General features: G+C 51.5%; 1 protein-coding gene across 6 annotated transcripts in view; it reads right to left on the reverse strand.

The window, feature by feature from the left end:
- Positions 1-2,075: 2,075 nt before the first annotated feature.
- The window catches only part of KDM2B (lysine demethylase 2B), a 125,478-nt gene continuing 105,702 nt past the window's right edge, over positions 2,076-21,851 (reverse strand). For 4 of the 6 annotated variants that reach the window (XM_029922929.1, XM_029922933.1, XM_029922931.1 and 1 more), the window contains 11 exons: positions 21,547-21,771; positions 16,126-16,269; positions 14,685-14,771; positions 14,256-14,525; positions 13,951-14,064; positions 13,234-13,272; positions 12,434-13,113; positions 11,577-11,740; positions 11,329-11,490; positions 10,442-10,660; positions 2,076-3,365 (listed from right to left, as the gene is read on the reverse strand). In XM_029922929.1, the coding sequence (XP_029778789.1) occupies positions 3,184-3,365; positions 10,442-10,660; positions 11,329-11,490; positions 11,577-11,740; positions 12,434-13,113; positions 13,234-13,272; positions 13,951-14,064; positions 14,256-14,525; positions 14,685-14,771; positions 16,126-16,269; positions 21,547-21,771 (2,286 nt within the window). In that variant the 3' untranslated portion in view covers positions 2,076-3,183. The remainder of the gene's footprint in view (positions 3,366-10,441; positions 10,661-11,328; positions 11,491-11,576; positions 11,741-12,433; positions 13,114-13,233; positions 13,273-13,950; positions 14,065-14,255; positions 14,526-14,684; positions 14,772-16,125; positions 16,270-21,546; positions 21,772-21,851) is intronic. The other 2 variants (XM_029922930.1, XM_029922932.1) reach the window with 1 other exon arrangement.

A 21,851-nucleotide genomic window follows, 5' to 3' on the forward strand; every position in this document is an offset into this window, starting at 1 on the left:
GGGTGATAGTAAACGAACTGAGAGAAGCTGAGCAGCAGAGGTTTGTCTTAAATTAGAAAATGGAGGGGTTTTTTCTGCATATGGTCTCAGCTTCAAACAGCTTGTTTGATGTTTTCTCTTGGATTTATAGATGTTCTCTCAGGCACTTATTTTTAGCAAGAGAACTGAAAGTCTTAATGGTGAATTTTTTTTTTAAGTGTTTTGAGGGGTGCATGGTGGCTCAGTCAGCTAGGCGTCCAACTTTGGCTCAGGTCGTGATCTCATGGTTCTTGAGGTTGAGCCCCGAGTCGGGCTCCGTGCTGACAGCTCGGAGCCTGGAGCCTGCTTCGGATTCTGTGTCTCCCTCTCTCTCTGCCCCTCCCCTGCTCATTCTCTCTCACAAAAATAAATCAAACTTTTTTCAAAAATTAAAAGGTAGTGTGAAGTAATCTTGTTTTAGTGAATAGCCAACAAATTTTTAGTCTAACAGGCTTGACAACTGAAGTAACCACAGCCTAAGTTAGGCACACACAGACGTGTTAGGCGGAGGGTCAGCCTTTCTCTCTGCAGTGTGCATTTTCTAGCTGGCAGGTGCTGCTTCTGTTTGAACAGGTAACCTATGCATAAAAGTCTGATGGTCCACAGTGGTGCACAAGGAGGTCTCCTTGCCCGTGTCCTCACAGTACAGGAGAGCACTCGAGGCTCTGGACATGCCATGGTATTATCCTTTGTCACCCTCAGGTTCCCTGGAAGAGGAGAGATGGAGCCTGTTTTCTAGGAGTGGAAGCTGTGCCCTAACCCACGAAGCATGCCTCTGGCTCAGTCCTTTTTTTGCTTTATCTTTTGTGGTCTATGGATTCAGAGCAGGATTTTGCAATATTTAGCTCAGACTGGCCTCATGTAAAGCTCATTTTTAAAAATAACAGGTCTGTAGGGAAACGGTCCGGGGCTATGACCTTAACCGGTTTGTTGAGTCCCCCTGGGAGAGCTCCTGAGCCTGCCGCAAGCCTGCAGAGACTGCAGTCGTGGTTCTGAGGTGTCCCTTGGGTCCCTCCAGCACTGGCGGTTCCCCCCGACCTCTGCTCGGCAACCTGCACCCTCCTGGGAACGAGACGGGAAACGGGGCCCTCTAACCCCAAGGACTGTTCACCTGGAGAACACGGTTACCCGTAAAGCAAGTCCCGAGGAAGAGGATGTCTTCACTGGACATCAGGCTCACACTTACTCGGAAGTTCAGAAGTCGGGCTGCCAAGTAAATGGAAACTTGGCCTCTTGTGCGCGTGTTCCAGGATGCACGAGCAGGCTTGTAAAGGTAAGCGGCGTTTCTATAAATAAACCATAGTGTTCAGCTGACCCCAGTAAAGTGCATCTCCCAGCTCAGTTCTGGGGTGCACCAGCCGCAGACGTCTCCAGTTGGAGTCAAAGGCTCTCTGGGTTTAAACTAACAGGAGGTGGCATGAGACCAGATGGGATCTAAAACCTTTTTGCCTAAATGAATAAAAAAGGGGAGCAATATACTACCAAGGAAGGAAGTTGGGTTATTCTCTCCACTTTCAGATTCACCAGAAGTATGAAGTTGCAGGGCCTTGTTGGTTAAAAAAATTTTTTTTCTACAATTTAAAATTACTTCCAGTGGTTTCCGTGTCTGCTAGCTGGGGAAGTCCTATCCAAGTGCCTTCAGCCACCCCGGCTGGAGGCCGCTGAGCAGTGTGTGGCCCCCATGAGCTGCCTTCAGGGAGAGGCCAGGGAGACGGACGTGCCCTCCCTGCTCCCCGGCGGCGGTGAAACAGCCCAGCGGCCATGGAAATTACTTCCCACAGGGGTGGTCCGCGGCACCCCAACATGTAAGCCCCCTGCCCCTGTGGCAGTTGATACCGAGTCCCTCCCCGGGGCCGCTGGAGTGGCGGAGCCCTCCCCCTGCCTTCACGAGTCCTGACCCAGCTCTCCCTGAGGACGGGGGAGACATGGACTGAGGGGCCACTGCTTCTCTCCAGGGAGTAAGCAGCTGTTTACGCCAGTGTCGAGCCGACTGCCTCTGGGTTTTTCAGTCAAATTTCTAGTCCACTCCTAGAACAGAAACTCTCTAAGTCCAAGCGTGCTTTTTTGTACAATTGTTTATACAAATTCAACAAAGGTAAAACCGCGTCCGGGAAGGTCTAGGAAAACAACACCTTACAACAATGGCACTTATGGAGGCGTAACTTTACAACTAGGAGACAGCCATGTTCTAAACCTTGAACGAGAACTCAACTCCCTTCAAAGGAGAGAAAAAAGGAAAAGAATGGCTATGTTGGATCATTTATTCTACTTGACTCACCGTATAAATTAATCTGTAGGTACAACAGCTCATGCGCTGGCTGCAAAACCCTCCTGAGTGCAAAGGCTGAAGTCTGATTTTAAAATTTTGAGAAATAGGTGAATTCTGTACAGAGAAACTTGGCAAAGTGTCTTACTTCGACTAGAATTAACACAGATCCACATGCTTAGGAAATTCTTGACGTCCGAAGCGGGCTCTCAACTTCCGGTTAAACATGCTTTTAACAGGAAGGCCTGGGCCTGCGCTGCCGGGTCTGGGCACGTGGGGGTGGAGCGTCTGTGCCCAGGACGGACAGGCTGTGCGCTCTCCTACCTCAGGGAAACCAGGGAAGTTGGCAATCTCAAACAATAAAAACACAGGTATGCATTCAAACCTTGCATAAATAACTTTTAAACAATTTGTACAAAAATAGTTCTGCATAATGTAAGATGTAACAAAACCAAACAATGTCAAGACGGCAGACGTGGTGCGTGGTCCGCTTTACGCTGACCCCAGCCCTGGAGCTGCGAGGACCGAGGCGTCCAAGACGAAACCCCACCACGGGCAAAAGCCCCAAGCTCGGGCCTCCGCAGGAGAATCTCTGCAGCGTCCTCCTCTCCAGCCGGAATGTCTTCTTGGTAGAGGCCGCCTTAGAAATGGGCCAGAAAGCAGTGCGGCTGTGACTCAGACCAAAGGAAAGCGTCCAGCTCACGCATCCCCGGAGCAGGTGGGGGAGCGGCTTCTCCCTCGGCAAGACTTGCAAATGGAATCGTTCTGTGGTCTGTCGCTCCAAGTTCCAAATTGAAAATAAAAGCCCTACTTTTTTTTTTTTTTTTTAAAGTTTCTTCCCTTCCCCCTGCCATGACCCCTCCCCCCACCCAGCCCTTATTTACATACTTGTCCTTGGACTAACTCAGTTTTTGTAGGAGTTTTTCTTCCACTTGCCCAAACTGGACGCTCACGGACATTTCAGCTATGAACTGCTCGCAGCCTTCCTTGGTAACTTGCTTGCAGTACCGCAGGTCAATATGACAGATATTTCCACAGCGTTTGAAGAAGGACAGGCACTGGTCAGTAACCTTATTGCAGTCTGCGGGGAAGAGGGGACCGTGTGAGGTGGAGGAACTGCAGAGACCGCAGGTCCCCTGGGCCCCCCGACCCCGAGCAAGGAAGACACAGGACGGGGCCCAAGAGCATTCTCCGGCGCCTCGGGCCCTGGGGAAAACTGCACTTGCCTGACAGCTCTTTAAATGAGGAATATGGTTTCATCGACCAGATTATAAAGGTTAATAGAGGCCTGAAAAGCATTCAGACCGTTTGAGGGGAAATCACTTAGGATCTTACCATTGCTTCTTTACATGCATATATTCTCACATCAGTAGGTCCCCTGTCTGTGCTGTTTAACAAAGCTAGGGCCACACTTTATATCACATAGCATCTGCTTATTCCCTTCAGATCCACTCCAGGGCCGGGAAGCACAGGGTGGGACGGAGAACACCTCTCTGGCCATCTTGGGATCCTTTTTCCTCGTGGGGGCACCAGAGCTTTGGTGCGAGGGACAGCATGCTTGGGAGCCCCCTCACTGGTTATTGGAAACAATCCAGAAAACCCCAAGGTGCTACAAAGGGCTGCCAAGATTGGCTACAGTGAGCAAACCCAGAATTTAGAATCCTTCATCCCCGCCCCCCCGACACGTTCCTCAGCCACATAATTCTTCCCACTTGTGCGTTTTTATCACCCTCTCTTGTTTGAGAACTGAATCCACAGTTCTCTGGCTTCAATGCCAGAGACCCCCTTTGGCCAGATGACTTCCTTCATCTCAAGACCTGTCTGTCATCACTAGTATCTGCATTTGCACTTCTCTGGTGAGTAGCAATGAAAACAGGAGAGGCACACTGTGATAGAAGCAGGAGGCCCGCGCTAGCACTGGGTTTCTGAAGTCCCAGGTTTAGCGGTGGCATAAAGGAATAAAGTTCAGCCAAGTCTGCAGGATACACAATCAACACCCAAAAATCAGCTGCATTTTTATACACTAGCGAGGAATAATCTGAAAAAATTCCATTTACAACAGTATCAAACAGAATAAAATACTTAATAAGGTTAACCAAGGAAGTGAAAGACTTGTACACTGAATACTTAAGAACACTGCTACAAGAAATTAAAGATATAAAGGGAGAGGGGCCCCTGGGTGGCTCAGTTGGTTGAGCATCCGGCTTCGGCCCAGGTCATGATCTCGCTGTTCGTGGGTTCAAGCCCCACGTCGGGCTCTGTGCTGACAGCTAGCTCAGAGCCTGGAGCCTGCTTCCGGTTCTGTGTCTCCCTTTCTCTCTGACCCTCCCTTGCTCATGCTGTCTCTCTCTGTCTCTCAAAAATAAAAAAAACATTAAAAAAAAAAAAAAAGATATAAAGGGAGAGAGATCCCTGGTTCATGGGAAGACTTAATATTGTTAAAAAGGCCACACAACTCAAAGCAACCTATAGATTCAATGAAGTTGTTATAAAATACCAATGCGTTTTCTGCAGAAATAGAAAAATCATCGTAAAATTCATGGAGAAGTATAAGGGATCCTGAATTGCCAAAGTAGCCTTGAAAACAAAATTGGAAGACTCCTACTTCTGGATTTCAAAACTTACTTCAAAGCCAAAGGATGTGTTAATGCATTAAGGACGACATACAGACCAACTGACAGCCTAAGCATGAAACCCTTGAACGTTCAAATGATTTCTAACAAGGTGCCACAACCACAGTAAGTAAAAGACAAATCTTTCAACAAATGCTTCTGGGAAACTTGGATATCCATATGCAAATGAGTGAGGATGGACCCTCTACCTCACACCATCTGTAAACTTAACTCAAAACTCTTTAGACCTAAATATAGGGGCCAAAACTATAAAACTCTTTTAGGAAAAATCTTTAAATTTGTCCTGTTTCATAAACATGACAGCAAAAGCACAGACAACAAACAGACTGAACTAAATCAAAGTTAAAAACATTTGTGCAAAGGACATTATCAAGAGTGAAAAAGATACACAGAATGGGTGAAAATATTTACAGATCCTGTGTCCTGTTAAGGGATTACTACCCAGAATATATAAAGAACTCCTACAATTCAACAAAAAAATCCACAAACAACCTGATTAAAAAACAGGAAAAGGACATGAATAGACATTTCCCAAAGATGATACACAAACAGTAAATAAATAAAAAGATGCTTTAAAAAAAAAAAAAGTAGGGCTTTTATTTTCAATTTGGAACTTGGAACTTCCTTTTCACGAGGAAAATCCAAGTCAAAACTACACTGAGGAGCACCTGGCCGGTTCAGTCAGTACAGCAGGCAACTGTGGAAAAAACGGGGCCCTTGTCTACTGTTAGCAGGAATGTAAAATTGTGCAGCTGCTATCGAAAACAATATGGTGGCGCCTCAAAAAACACTAAACTGAGAATTAGCGTATGATTCCACTCGGCCCCGTCTGGGTGTGCACCCAAAAGAACCGCAAGCAGGGACTTGAACAGAGATTTGTACACCCGTGTTCCCAGCAGCAGTGGTCCTAACAGCCAAAAGGTGGAAGCCACCCAACTGTCCAGATGGATGAATAAATAAAACTGGGTCTATACATACAATGAAATACTATTCAGCTTTACAAAGACAGGAAATTCTGACACCTGATACAACACGGATGAACCTTGAGGACATTATGCTAATTATAACAAGCCAGTCACACACACACAAAACACTGTTGTATAATTTACATGAGGTCCCTAAAGTCAAGTTTACAGAGACAACCTGGTGACTGTCAGGGGCTGGGGCAAAGAGGAATGGGGAGTTAGTCTGCGGATACAGAGTTTCTAATGGGGTGAAGAGAAAGTTCTGGAGATGGGTGGTGGGGGTTGCACACAACAGAAATGAAGTTAAACGCTAGTGGACCGTATACTTAAACGGTAAATTTTATGTATTTTACCACAATAATTTTTTAATTTTCTAAGTTAAAGAGATAACATAGTAGATTTGAGAAAGTTTTAACCTAAATAGACTGAAGGGAAAGTAGAAATGCAGATTCATTCTGTAAAACACCCCAAAGGTTCAGGCAGGAGAAACAACAGGTACACTAGAGGGGTGGCTGGGTGGTTCATTCGGTTAAGTATCTGACTTTGGCTTAGATGATCATCTACCAGTACATGGGTTCGAGCCCTACATCAGGCTCTGTGTTGATAGCTCAGAACCTGGAGCCTGCTTCGGATGCTGTGTCTCCTCTCTGCCCCTCCCCAGCTCGTGCTCGATTTCTCTCAAAAATAAATAAAACGTGAAATAAACCAGGCACACTGGAAGTGGAGCTAAGCAAGGAGCTCAATAGGTGGATGTTTTGACTCCCTAGCTGCAGAAGAGCAGAGTTTCAGTCGCTGATGTTAACGGAGAGAAAGTCTCTGGTCTGGGCGCCAGGCTGGGGCACCCAGTCAAAATCAGGGTCCAGGGGCAAGCTTACCTGCTGCGGAGACCCCCAGCGCCCTTCCCTGCCAGGCCCAGGACACCGGGCAGGCCGGCCTGCACCCTCCAGCTGGGAGGTCAAGCAGAATCCTGACCAGCTCGAGAGAAAAGTCCGAAAGATCTCTTGGTTTCCCCCAAAGAAAGCACCCACGCTGACCACACAATGACTGACGCCCACAGCAGAGCACGTCCAATGTGTGGCACCGGCCTCTGATTACCTCAGTGCGGACACTAAGGCCGAGGAGGATCTCTTATGAGGGCCACTGACTGTGTTCGAAGGAAACAATGTAAACCCAGGAAGAAAATTAAGCTATCAATGTCCTTAAGCTACTCTGCTGGGGCCCCTGGGTGGCTCAGTTAAGCGTCCAACTTCAGGCTCAGGTCATGATCTCATGGTTCGTGGGTTCGAGTCCTGCGTCTGTGCTGACAGCTCAGAGCCTGGAGCCTGCTTCAGATTTTCTGTCTCCCTCTCTCTCTGCCCCTCCCCCACTCATTCTCGGTTTCCGTCTCAATAAACTAAAAAAGAAAAAAAAAAGCCACTCTGCTGAAGTTCAGAGAGTGGGAGCACCTGGCTGGCCTAGCTGGCGTGAGACTCTTATCTCAGGGTTTTGAGTTTGAGCTCCAGCTTCGGGTGTGAAGATTACTTAAAAAAAAAAAAAAAAAAAAAGCTCAGATAACAGAAAGGGGGGGATCGAGGGGAAAGGGAGGCTTCAGAGTCTAAGATATAACTGTAATATTAAAAATATCAGTTGAGGGGCACCTGGGTGACTCAGTTAAGCATCTGACTTCGGCTCAGGTCATGATCTCGCAGTTCCCGAGTTCAAGCCCCACACCGGGCTCTGTGCTGACAGTTCAGAGCTTGGAACCTGCTGTGGATTCTGTGTGTGTCTGTCTCTCTGCCCCACCCCTGCTTGTGATGTGTCTAAAAAGTAAACATTAAAAAAACTTTTTAAGGGGCGCCTGGGTGGCTCAGTTGGTTAAGCCTCCAACTTCGGCCCAGGTCAGATCTCACGTTCGTGGGTTCGAGCCCCGCATCAGGCTCTGTGCTGACAGCCAGCTCAGAGCCTGGAGCCTGTTTCAGATTCTGTGTCTCCCTCTCTCTGACCCTCCCCCTCTCATGCTCTGTCTCTTCTGTATCAAAAATAAATTAAAAAAAAAAAAAAAAAAACTTTTTAAAATATTGAACCATATTAAACTGCCCATGTTTTGACTGTTTGACCTATATAAACAACAGTAAAAAACTCACTAAATGAATTGTGTGATGAAGTGAAAAGAAACTCTTAGAAAAATGAGAAGACCAACAGATAGAAAACAAAAGGAAAAAAGGTCCCAGGGTGCTAGTAGAGAAAGAAGAAACAGAAGAAAAGGAAATTGAGAAATAATTCAATGAATTTCCCAGAACGGAAGGACATTTTTTTCTAGGTTGAAAGCCCAAAAGGGCTCATGAGTGTGGTAGATGAAAACAGATTTAAAGCAGGGCTCGGTGATCACCAACAATTACAGAAAACTAGAAACTAACAAATTTCCGATTAGAGAAAATATTCAGTGAAGGAAGAAGAATCAGATGGATTCGGATTTGGACTCTGAAAGCAGAGAAGAGCACCCACTTTTTGAAACCACACAGTTCCCAGATCCAGCTATCAGTTCAGTGTGAGGGGATAATAAACCCATTTTTGGACACACCGGGTCTAGATGTCCTCCACGAAATCAGAGAGGCAAGAAGGCAAGAAAAAACACGGGGTCAAGGAAAATGGGAACCCTACACAAGACACAGACCAAGGGACTGTCTAGGCTGGCAGCTGGGCAGCAGGCAGGAGTCTGGGAGGAGGAAACAGGGAGGAACGAAGTCCAGGAGGCAGGGCTCCTGCAAAACACCGGCCAGGGCCTGGGGCGCCAGGGGGCTCAGCCGGGTAAGTGCCTGACTTTGGCTGGGCTCGTGATCTCGAGGTTCCGGAGTTCGAGCCCCATGTCAGCTCTCTCGTGTCAGCGCAGAACCTGCTTTGGGTCCTCTGCTCCCCTCACCCTCGCCAGTTCGCATGCTCGCTTTCTCACAAAAATAAACATTCATAAAAAAACCCCACACAAGTGGTCGGGGCCACAGAGAGGAGTGTGTGTGTGGGAAGAACAGTGTTCAGGTCTGCTGAAGAGTCTGCTTAGAGACTAAGCAAACAAAACAAAAAAGAGGCAATGATTAACTCTAGGAAAAAGAAAATCTGTACAAGAAGGGAAATGGAATTAGGAAATGTACTCCTAATACGCTATTTAGTTCAACAGTGGACAGTAGCTCTGTGGCCACAGAAAGAAACTTAAGCATGAATTAGAAAGATAAGGGGGAAGAGGATGTAAGAGGGGCAATCCCGTGTTCCACACAGCGAGCCAGGAAGTACGGAACGCCGGAACGGAAAAAGAAAACCAAAAACTAGCAACACAGGTGTGCCGTGTGCAAGCACAGAGACAGACACGGGGAGAAAATTTAAGGTGCTTGTCTGGTAGGGTGTGGGCACCAAAATAAATAACCTAGAGGAACATTCAGCCTGAATAAAAAAGCTAGACAACTCTGACTTGACTTTGTTACCAGATCCTTCAAGTTCATAGATCCTGAGCAGGCCAACTGTCCTCTATGTTGTGCCACAGACTTATTTTTACATTAACTAGTTACACTGATGGCAAAGGAAAACTTTAAGAAGCAACGACGCTAGAAGAGACTGGGTCCCAAGGTCTGCCTTCCCACGCAGAACCGCCCAGAAGGAGCGCAGACATCTCTGTACGGAGGCGAAGGGGCGAGCTTCGTGGGAAAGCAAACACGAATCTGTACATAGGACGGCACGCGCAGGGTGACAACGGCAGTAAAGAGTGGCTGTAACACCGAGCCACACCCGGGCCCCTGTCCACAGTGCAGCCCCGGCACGCGTGTGGCCCGCAAGCGGAGCCCGGAGCCTCAGCCCAGCCCGGCTCTCCTCTCCTTTCTGCCTCCACGGCACAGAATTCTCTCGTACCACCAGACCTCCCACTCCTCAAGGGCGGCATGGCTGACAGGACGCTGTTTAGCTACCAAGCGTGAGGTGAAGGTAGCCTTTACTAGTTGCTAATTTCTGGAGAAGAAAGCATTTTTTGAGGGCTTGTGTGAATCCCACATCCAAAGCCTGAGCCATCCCCGCCAGCCACACCCCAGGGCCGTCACACCGACGCCAGCCCCGCGGGCAAGGAGAGGGAGCGAGGACGCCACGGACACAGCCGCAGTGGCACAGTGTGGGGCTTTCTCTCCGACAGGCCCCTGGCTAGCAGGGCCACACGAGCGAGGACCATGCAGCACACGCCTAGCTCCTGCAGGGGTCAAAGCCCGCCTGGCCTCACCGCCCGCCACTCCCCTCTCCGCCTCTAGAGCCGGCCTGGCTTGCGCGCACCCCGGGGAGAAGCTCCTCACGCCCGTGCTGGGAGGCAGGGACCACCGCGACGTGCGCTCACTGCCACCGGCACTCGCTTTTTGGCAGCAGTCATTACCAATCCAGTAACAACTCCTGTGTTCGCGGTTTCTCCGCCAGCCTAGGCTGCGTGCCTGTCTTGTTTACAGGTGTGTCCCAGCCCTGACACTATGACCCTGTAATGGCAGGGACACAAATGTGACATTCCCAGCCTGTCCCCCAGGGTGCCAGGCAGACCCTGCTGGGTGCCCCCGACTGACCTGATAGGTTGATTTCAGTTAAGGAGTCCCGGGTGGTGGTGCCCACAGCAGTGAGCAGGTTGATGGACTGGTCGGTAACGTGGTTACAGTAACTAAGGTGGAGCTTGGACAGCAGGGGCATGTGGCGTATGATGAGCCGCAGGGAGGCGTCTGTGATGTCCAGGCCTGCTAGACGAAGTTCCACAATGTTCCGGAGCTTGCTCCGATTGTCCATCTGACCTGAGAGGGCAGGAAGGAGAGAGGCAGCATGAGTCAGCCTGACTGAGGGACATGTGGTCACACTGACCAACACTCTAGAAGGCCTACCGGCCATGGGTCACACTTTGGTTTCACTTAGCCATTGAGTGTTTCCCCAAACTGGTTCCCGCGTTTAAAAATATAAGGGATCCCCATCAACTCTCATACTTCTGAATTCTTGATAAATCAAACGTCTGGAAACAGCCCACACTCTACCCTGTGGTCCTCAGCCAAATGGAGCAGAGACAGCACAGCATCTCTGATCACGAGAGTTTCTTCCCCACCAGGCAGGGAGCAACGACCCTCACAACCCAAGCCAGGAAGGTTCCATCCTGTGAGCTCATCTCCAACTACACCGACCCCGTGCTCACGGAAGCTTGAAGCCAACGAAGGACAAGTTAACAGAGAAGTAGTCAGAACACATGCAGAGCTCCCTCAGTGAAGTGTTGGGTGTGCAAAGAAGCCTCTGCTCTCAGTGCTCCCTTCTCTGTCTGAAGCTCAGTGAGAACACGACACATCTGGGAAAGGGCTGGGACCAGAGAAGGCTGGAGAGCCCGCGCACCGGCCGGGGCCTGTAGTGAAAACCAGCTCCGACGGCACAGCCTGCTCAGACCACCTCCATGTTGACCTCCTTGGGCCTGGCCACTCACCTGGCCTGTTATCTGTGGGCGGGGACAGGAGATCCCGCATCTGGGCGTCCTTTAGTCCTTCTACCCACTGGACATCCAGGGTCCGGAGCAACGGACAGCTGGAGCTACAGAGAGCTGAGACGGCGATCCACGAGCAGCCTGACAGCACCAAATCTCGGAGCCCTAGGGGACAGGGGGAGGGCTGGCAGGTCAGGCAATGCACCCCAGCTCCCACCACTGTACTTCCGGGTCCCTGGCCCAGTGCTCACCAGGCAACCGGTTGATGAGCCAGCTCAGCTGTTTCTTGGAGATATTGGTCCAGCTGAGGTCCAGGGAGACAGGCTGCCGCCGGATGATGCCGCTCAGCATCAGGGGCGTGATGGACTTGCAGTGGTTCAGATCGATGCGGGTCCACAACCGCTTATCGCAGCACCTGGGGGCCAGGCCCAGCAGAGGGGGCACCGTCAGACTTGGAGCAAGTCCCCTGCATCGTTGTGACAAGTCACCCCACTACCACATTCGGAGAAGGGGGAGCTCCTTAACTCCACCTTCTGGATCCTTCTCTGATTCACTCCTGTCCTGCCCACACCTGGGCACCTTTCCTCTGATTGTCCCAGGCCCCCAGGGAAGGTGCCAGTACCTGCTCTTCATTAAGTCTTTCCTGGGCTCTACCGTACCCCCTCCACACCACTTCTCACAGTAGGCTCCAGGCAGACATCGTATCATGACCTTTTCAGATAAAGGTAAGTAACCTGGCAAAGGCCAGAAAGCTAGGATATATCAACGCCGAAACTAAGATCGGAAACTGAAACACTTGCTTTTAACCTGGGCTCTTTAAGGACAAGGACTCCACCCGGTCCTCAGTTCCTCTTCCACGGGCTGAATCAAACAGATAAGGTTCACCTCTTCTGACAAGACCAGCGTGACCAGATTGCTGTAGCCACCTGGAACTCTTTGAGAAGAATAATTAAGCTGGACTGAACTTACAAGGAAAGAAAGACAATCATGTGACTTAAATGGAGACACATACCAGCATGTGCCATTCCTGGTCTAGTCTAAGCCTTAGCCTGGAGCCCAACACAGGGCCAGTCCCTGGCCACCTCCCCGTCCAAGCTCAGCCCCTCACCAGCGGTTCCAGGTCCTGCAGACCCGCATGCAGACACACAAGTCTTGGTGGCTGAGGTAGCTGAAGACGGCCATCCACACCTCCCTGTGCATGACGTGGGCCGCCCCATCATCCAGGGGCAGTGAGTCAGGTGGGGGGCTGATGGGGGGCGGCCGGATCACGTGTCGCTCCATCTGGATGCACTTGGGAGGGGACACGGAGGGAGGGGGCCGGGAGATGACACGGGGTGGGCTTCGCAGGCCAGGTCCCAGCTGGTGCCGCAACTCCCGGGGGGTGCCGGTGAGCCCCTTGCTGAAGCGGTGGGGGCGCTCACAGAGGCCCAGGGGGCGCTTAGGCTCCTCACTCTCACTCTCGGGCTCTGACTTGATGGGCTGGTGGTTCTCGTTGGCCAGGCTGTTCTCGGTCTTCTGGATCTCTTGGTTCAGCTCCTTGCTCAGCTCCTTGCTCAGTTCCTTGGTGGGAAGCCGCCTTTTCCTGCGCATCTTCACCTTTTTCTTCTCCTCGGGGCCCTCCGCCCCCTCGGTGCTGGGCCCAGCGGTAGGGGAGCTGGAGCGGGAGTGGTCGCTTTCCCGGGCCTTGGGGGGCGCCTCGGGCAGGTCATCCTCTGGCTCCTGCTTGAAGCGCCTGAGAGGCTTGTTGGCAAGAGCCATCCGGTCCTCCGTGTTCTTCCAGGACCGCCGCTAGGGAGGAGGGGGAGCGAGGGCAGCTAAGCCCCTAGGCTCAGAGCTGCTTCCCCACCCTCAGAGTGGGACCCACTGACCAGGGAGCAGGCATGGGGGCGGGGGGTTGGGAGGCGGTACCTTTTTCCTGAAAAGCTTATCTTCTTTGCCAGGTTTTAGCTGTTACAGGAAAGAAAGCATGCAGAGCTTGTGCCCAGGGTTTGTGGGATTCGGTCCCCTCTACACTGCCCCCCCCACCCCTGCCGTGAGTCCACAGTCCCTAGTGTAGGGGCTGGAGAGCCACCTTTCCCACAAACCCCATCTCCTCCACAGAGATTGAAACACAGTGGACCCTGCCTGCTGCTTTTAGAAGTTGGAAGCGGAGAAATATGGTCGACCTGTTCCCACCCAACTGACCTCCCACCCCTGGGCAGCCCCTGAGGTGTGCACTCGCCCATTGAGGTTGGACTTAGCTCTGGGAGCCAGTCCTGGAGGCGGGGCCTGTGGGGCTCCCAGCGGAGCCTTAATGGCTGGAGCTAGGGAACAACAACCAGGCGCCACCTCGTGGCTGAAGCGGGAAGAGCCGCTGGGCGGAGCGGGACTGCCAGGTCCTCCGAGGTTTCCAGATCCACAGGGTTTCCCCGCGGCAGCTTCAGCTTCTCAGGCCCCACGCCAGAACCACCAGCCAGCGATCCAGGACTGGGGCCCGGGAAGCTGCGGCGCACAGATGAACGGCTGCGGCAAGGGGCTGGAGGGCCAGAGGGCCAGAGGGCCGCAGGGGCGGGAGGGGAGGGGCACAGGGTGGCCAGGACTCGCAAGTCCCCAGGGCCTTGGGAGGGCGGGGTGACGTGGGAGCACCTGCTGCTGGAAGTAAGTGAGACTGGATCTCCACCAGGGGCTGAGGCTGCTGCCTAGAGGGGGCCTCGGCGAGAGGTGAGAGGAGGAACCGGGGGACGTTTGAAGCGTCGAGGCCTAAAGGGGTGGGAAGAGGAGTGACTCGCTGGTTTTCCCCTCCTTACTTTTGGGCCGGGCTCTCGGGACTTATGTGACGTGCTCAGGGCAGCCAGAGGCCAGGACCCCGAGTTCTCCCCGCCCCCACCCGTGCGCCCCGCACCAGGGACCAGCCAGGCCACCCCTTGCTGCCCGCTCCTCCTGCTGCGTACTCGCTTGCGTCCACTCAGCTCTTGGGGCTTCTCGTATTTCCGCTTCCTCCTCAGGTGCACATCGTCTGACTTTCGGCGCAGGATGCCATCCGGGGGCACCTTCTTGGGGTGCTCGTCCGACCTGCGCCGAGGCGCCTCCTCACACTCACTCCTCCGCTTGGCAGGCTCCTGCCCTTCCTTGTTGTCCCGGTTCATCTTCTGCTCCTTAAGCAGGGAGCCAGGCAGGTTGGAGGCATACTTAAAGCCAGGGCCACGCTTTTGCTTGTAGGCCAAAAAGAAGAAACGAACAAACTGTATATCTTTGGACTTGCCCCCCTCCAGGAACCCGCGGCACCCCACGGGCCCACAGCTCCTGGTGGCGCTGCATCTGGCAAGGCCAAGGTCCGCCCCTCCCAGGCTGACCCCTGGGACTTAGAGCCTGGCACTCACTTTCCCGGTCTTGCCGGCATGGTTACACTTTGGACACTCCCAGCAGTTTGGAAGCTCATCGTTGACCACGCCCTCTGACTCCTTAATCTGCGAAGGGCACACGCCAGTCAGCAAGCAGGGAGGGGGCAGAAGATGCCACATCTGCCAGGAACACCAACAGCCCCCTCCCAAATGTCACTGCTATCCCATCCTTGATCAAGAGAAAACAAAGGTGGTTAAGACAGGTGGCTCCGGATGCAGGCCAGGGGTCAAACGCTAACTTTGCCTCTTACTAGCTCTGCCATCCCCGCCGGCCAGTGCCCTCCGTCATGCCACGGAATGTACCTGTCTCACCACCGTCCTCCAGTAATTCAGGGAGGTAACCCAGGTGAAGCCAAGGGCCAGGGCCTGTTCAGTCATTTAGCAGCACCGAGTGCTACGTGTGAGCAACACAGAGGTGCTGTGCCCGCCCTCGAGGAGCTTCTGATCTGGGAGATAGAAGTAACCAGGCAACGAAAACACGAGGCCTGCCTTCCAAAGCCAGGAACGATCACAGCGCCCCCTCAGACTGTGAGGTGTGTGCAGGAGATGAGCCTCGAGACGAGCCACCGGGGAAAGAGGCATTTCCAAGCTGAGGTAATTTGTGGAGCAACCCCACCTCAGTCTTTCTAAAACACACAGATGGGGCCCCTGAGTGGCTCGGTCAGTCAAGCATCCGGCTCTTAATTCTGGCTCAGGTCATGATCTCCTGGTTATGAGATCGAGCCCCATGTCTGCCTCGTGCTAAGCATGAAGCCTGCTTCGGATTCTCTCCCCCCCTTCTCCCCCTCTCCCTTGCTCATGTTCTTTCTCAAAATAAATAAATAAACATGAAAAAAAGAAAAAACCAACCACAAAGATATACATAGGCTGACACCTGGGCTGAGGCCAGATATGACGACATTCTCCCGGGACAAGCCCAGAGCAGTCTCTTTGCAGAGGTAGAACCTGTTGCCTAAGACAGGCAGGCCCAGCACAGTGGTCCCCACAAGAAGGCAGCCCTGCCCTTGGCACACCAAGGAGCAGGTTCCTGGCACACAGGGACACCAGTGCAGCCACCTGTCATTACAGGGTCTGCCCCCTCAGGTCCAGGCTTCGTCTCCCCAAAGCCCCAAGCCAGGATTCCAGCGAGCAGCCCAACCTCTGGTCTCTCCCTCTGGTCTTGGTGCAAGACTCTGGGAACTCTCTGTGGTTCTGTCGTATTGGGAGGTGGGGGGAATGTGTTTATTCCCTCCAAGACACGGGTGGGAGGTCTGAGAGACTCCAGACCCTTCTTGCCCTCGGCTTGTTATCTGACCCTCAGAACCTCCCAGACTCGGAGGCCGTCTGCGGAAGGAAGCTCACTGTCCCTCAGCATCAGCACCACTAGCGGCGCTCAGCAGGGTGCCGGGCAGCCCAGTCAGACCCCGCTGGGAGCGCTCACCTTAAGGCATCCAGGGTGGATGATTTCGTTGCAGATAGAGCACTCCATGAGCATGAGGTTAAACTTTCCTTCTTCCTCTTCCACTGTGTCTTCTTTCCCTGCCTCGCCACACACTAGGCACACGGCGGTGTGGGGCAGCACTGGCTGAAGGGCCAGAGAGAGCACAGCGGAGTTAGCGATCAAAGGCCAGGAGATGGCAGAGAACTGGCCTAGGCACTGCCTGCCTGTCTTTCTTTCTTTCTTTCTTTCTTTCATTCATTCATTCATTCATTCATTCATTCATTCAAATACTCATCAGGCTACTATCTCTATGTGCCAGATACTAAATGCTGGGAATGGCACTGGAAAATACAAAAATCTCCACTATCCTGAGCTTACATTTTAGTGGAGGGAGACAGACAAATGAAGATCAACACTAGGTGCTGTGACGAGAAACATGGAGAAACAGAGGGCCAGGTGAGGGGCAGAAGGGGCTCCTTCGGAACATGGAGGTCAGGGACAGCGCTGCACCCCAGTAAAGACCTGAAGGAGGAGGTGGGGCAAGAACGGAGCCCAGGCCTGTGGGGACCGAGGCCGTCGTGCAGTGCCAGCGGCCATCAAAGCACGTCCGCAGACTCCAGGGTCCCCACAACCTGCACGGGGCAGTCGGCAGGGTCAGAACTATCTTCAGAGTAACACTAAGATGCTATCTGCCTTTTTCAGCTATGCTGACATTTGCACTGGTGAGTGAAACCGCCGGTCCTGTCAGGACAGGAGGAGCCTGTCCCTGTCACACACTCAATACACAGAGACCACCAGGTGGACTGAAGAAGGTCCTTGATGAAGCAGTAAAAAATTACTAATTTTATGAAAACTTCGACCCTTGAGTACACAACCTTTTAATATTCTGTACTACAAAATAGGAAGTGTGCACCAAGCGCCCCTGCTGCATTCCAAAGGATGATGGCTATCTAAAGGAAAAGCACTCGTGACTAAGTTGTGACCTCACTTGGTCATTTTCTGCAAAGAACATCATTCTACTTGACAGAGCAACTGAGTAAGAAGAGTATTGGCAAGTTTCTCAAAGATGAAATGAGCCAGTCACTTCCAGAAAAACAAACTTATAGCATTTGTTGCAAATGGTAAAATTCAAACTTTAAAAACAAAAATTAGAGTTTTGGAAAACCTACACTAGTCACCATGAACTGGACAACTTCCTAGTAATAAAGACCCCTCAGAGGAGACTGGCGGTGGTGTTAACAAATGTAGTTATTACCTTTTTTTTTTTTTTTAAACATTGTCTAACACTGTATGCCCGTGTTTGGAAATCCTGTGTAACTCAGTGAGCCAGTATTTTCCGAATGACCCCATGTGTGATGTTGTAGGTGTGATGCTGTAACATGGCGCAGGAGCAAATGAGCTTTTCCAGGGGCAAGGACAGACTAATGAATTTTAAAGTAACAGTATGACAAGTTCATTGATACAGTTTCAGATTCCACATTGCAACTAACCTTTAAGAAACTGCCACCTGTTAAGTTCTGGTGGAGGATCCGAGATCTCCGCCCCTACGTGGGAAGATGGCTAAAACACGCCCCTTCCCAGCTAGAGACCAGGCCACATTCTCCTCACATAGTGGCTCCAAAACAACGTATTGTGACAGAACGAAGACAGACACGTATATGAAAATGCAGGTCTTGTCTAATGAACCAAACATAAAAGATTTACAGAAACATAAAACAATGCCATCCTTCCTACTAATCATTTTTGTTTTGGAAAATGTAGTTATTTCTCATAGAAATGTCATTTATGTTAACATGTAGTGGGGTTGTTCTTTTTATTTTTTTTTACTTAAAGTTTTATTTAAGTAATCTCTACACTCAACATGGGGCTCGAAGTCATGACCACGGGATCAAGAGTGATACCCTCTTCCAAATGAGCCACCAGGTGCCCCGAGTTTGTGCTTTTTAAATGAATTCAAAGTATTTTTACTTCTCCATTTTAATTTTGAATACAATAATAATAACCGATGTAAATAAAGCTCTTGGGGGAGGGGTCCTCATAATTTTTAAGAGGGTAAAGAGTTCCCAAGAGCACAGCGTTTGAGAACTGATGTCCTAAACTATAAACCCTTTGCAGGCAGGGCCAAGCCACTTACACTCTCCCCTTTACACACCCACCTCCCTGTACTTGGGATGCAGACGAAGCACACAGTCCATTTTTATCAAACTGCATTAACAGAATTTCACAAAGGCTGGGATACAGGCTCCACTACTAAGTGAAAAGTCTATAAAATGGCACAAACATTTGAGTTCAAGTAAATAGAACACTGAAGGCAAAAGAGCCATGATTTGTTCAACAAATACTTTAAATAAACATCTGCTAAAGCCTGAAGCAAGCCACCAAAAGGGGAGTGGTAACGAGGAAGGCAGCTGCTCCCCCGAGCTGTTTGGGAAGAGGAAGACAGAACATGCTGGAATCCTAGGAAAACACGGGAGAGTCACGTGCAAGCGCCATGAGGAGCAGGGAGAGGCTGCTTTCCCCAGGATGCCCAGGACGGGGAACACGGGCTCCTGCAGGCGCAGAGAAGTGAGGAGCAGGAACAGCAAAAGGGACCTCCAACCCACATGAAAAGGGACAGAGAAGCAAGAGCAAGACGCACTCAGCCACAGGGAGCAGGCCGAACCACCCGGGGCCGGAAGCGTGGAGAGCCCAAAGCTGGGGTGCTGGGTGAGGAGCACCTGGTGGCCAGAAGATGGTCTGGGATGGGATGGGCGAGGGGAGGGACTGACTGAGACTAGGAGGCAGAACCACAGGCAGGGCTACCGCAGGACTCAGGAAGGGAACGCAGGCCTGAGCTGGCGGTGCTGGATGGTGCGAAGGGAAGGCGTCTCACAGGAAGGAGAGACAGTGGCACATCAAGAAAGAAGGCCTGGAAAGGGAGGAGAGGTGGTTTGCAGGTGTCAGAGGAGGGTAAACCATGTCAGGAAGAGCCCCAACAATGTGGAAAGATTAGAAGAGTAAGGACGACCCCAACGGTCAGGCCAAGTGTACACTTGCTATTAGTTACAAAAGCCACATTAGGTTGGGGGGACACACACACACACACACACACACACACACACACACACGAGGTTTCCTTCAACCAACACTCACTGTGCCAGGCACCATGGCTGCAAAGCATAGGTGACATCAGAGACAGGTCCCATAACTGGCCCTGGGACACAAGGCAGGGATGGGGCAGGGATGAAGAGGGAGAGACAGTGCTGGGTCACTGCCAACATGCTGAGTTTTAGGGGACACTGTTCTCAAAACCTCTCTTAAATCCTGACAGCATGCAATGTATCACATCGATCCTCACTCCAAAAAAAATGTACCTAAAGGCATGCACACAGACAACCACCTGTATTTCATTTCAAGGGGACTCCCAACTTTCCTGAAATCTACTGAAACAACCTGGGCATAGGTAACGATTGAAAAGGTAAGTAACCCAACAAAAACTGTACAGCAACAGGAAACCATCAATGGAGTGAAAAAGCAACCCACGAAATGGGAGAAAATAATTAGGAACCGTGTATGTGATGAGGAGTTAGTATCTAGGACACATGAAGAACTCCAACGAAAACACAGACAATCCAATTTGAAAATGGCCAAAGGACTTAAAGAAACATTTCTCCAAAGAAGCTACGGCCAACACACACATGAAAAGATGCTCAACATCACCAACTATGAGGGAAATGCAGATCAAAACCATAACGAAATATCTCACCTCCCTTCCATCCAGCCACTTAGTATCAAAACCACAGTAAATCACAAGTACTGGCGAGGATGTGCCGGAAACGGAACACCTGTCTGCTGTTGGCAGGATGTACACTGGAGCCGCCTCTGTGGAGAACAGTATGGCGGTCCCTGAAACCATTAAAAATAAGCTACCATATGATCCAGCAATCCTACTTCCGGACATATACCCAAAGGAATTCAAAACAGGATCTCAAAGAGGTACTGGGCACCCCCATATTTACAGCAGCAGCAACTTAAATGTCCCTCAACAGAGGAACAGATAAAGAAAATGCAGCACATACAAATGATGGAATATTATTGTCTTTAAAAAGAAGGAAATCCTGGGGGTGCCTGGCTGGCTCAGTTGGTAGAGCACGCAACTCCTGATGGGGTTGGGAGTTCAAACTTCACATTGGGCAAAGAATTAAAAAAAAAAAAAAAAAAGGAAATCCTGACCCATGCCACTACATAGATGAACCTTGAGAACATTATGTTCCGTGAAATAAGCCAGTCACAGAAGGAGAAATACCATTTATATGAGGGATCTAAAGCAAGCACACTTAGACAGCAGAAAGGTGGTTGCCAGGGGCTGGGGGAGGGGAAATGGAGTTGTTGGATGGATATAGGGTTTCCATTTGGCAAGATGAAAAGGTTCCAGAGATCAGCTTGCACCACGAGTATATAGGTAATATGACTGTACTGGACACTTAAAAAAGGTTAAGATGGTAAATTCTGTTGTGTTTTTGACCTTAAGAAAGAAAATAAATAAAAACAAAACTCGAAACTAAAACAAAAACGCACGCAACATGCGTGGAGGGAGAAGGGGAAGGAGTCCCTGGGCTCGGAGCGGGAGGGGCAGCCTAGCAGGAGAGAAGGCACACCCAGGGCCGGCTGGGCCCTTGGAGGAGCTCAAATCCTGTCCCTCTGCCTGGGCCTGCAGGGAGGACCCCGAGGACCTGGGAACAGCGCCCTGCTGAAGGCAGGCGGGGATGGATGTTTGTGCTGTAGGGATCCAGGGACAGCCCTGGGACCATGCCTCGTCAGTGTGGGCCACTGCCCCATCCTGGAGCAAGGCTGGGGGCAGAAGGGGCAGTGTGGACGGGCTGGCCAGGCTTGCAGCAGCCTGGCTCCTGGGCTCCATAAATCAGCCCGCTCTATCTGGGGCAGTCCCCTCAGGCAGGGCACTGACCTTCCACCTGGACCTCTGACTTTGAAGGCAGGACAGGAAGGAAGGGAGGGCCCAGAACCGTCATGAACTGGACCATAAATGTTGGCAGTGGGGTCACAGACAGGACAGGCTGACATCTTTAATGGCAGAGACTTCAAAGTACCCAGTCATCTAGGGAAGGAAGGAGTTCTAAGACCATCAGCGTGTGAAGAAAAAGGGGCCCGTCTGGCAAGGTAAGTCTGCCCCCCAAGTCCTGCGATGTGGAATCTGAAATGGCACAGGTCAGAGCCCCCTTTCTTCCCACAAGGGAGCCCTTCCTAAGGGTTTCTGCAGCTGGAACATTCTCTTTAAGGGAGAGACTAGGTGCACCAACAAGCAGAAGAACAAGCCAGGGAGGTGGGGTCTGGATTCAGAGGAGGGCCAGGGCCTCCACCCCTGCTCTGCTCTGCTCTGGGGGTGTGGGGAGAGGCCCCCAGGGGCGTCCCCGCCGCACTCACCGCGATGCACTGCCGCATGATACAGCTCTGCTTCATCCGCCCGGGGCCCCCGAACTTCTTCATGTCCTTGCAGAAGTGACACTCTCCGCACTCGGTCCGCAGGCAGGCCTCGCACTTGCGGCATCGCGTCCGGCGCCGGCGAGCTCCCGCCGTCGTCCGGTTGGCAGCCAACTTCACGGCGGAGGCCGGGCCCAGCTTCCCCTTGGGCCGACCTACCGCCCGGTTCTGCGGGAGAGCACACAAGGCCGGTGAGATGGGTCGCAGGGCTGGCCAGACCCCCACCACAGGGCCTCTGGAGCTGATGT

The sequence above is a fragment of the Suricata suricatta genome, chromosome 14, assembly GCF_006229205.1.
Source record: "Suricata suricatta isolate VVHF042 chromosome 14, meerkat_22Aug2017_6uvM2_HiC, whole genome shotgun sequence".
Lineage (NCBI taxonomy): Eukaryota > Metazoa > Chordata > Mammalia > Carnivora > Herpestidae > Suricata > Suricata suricatta.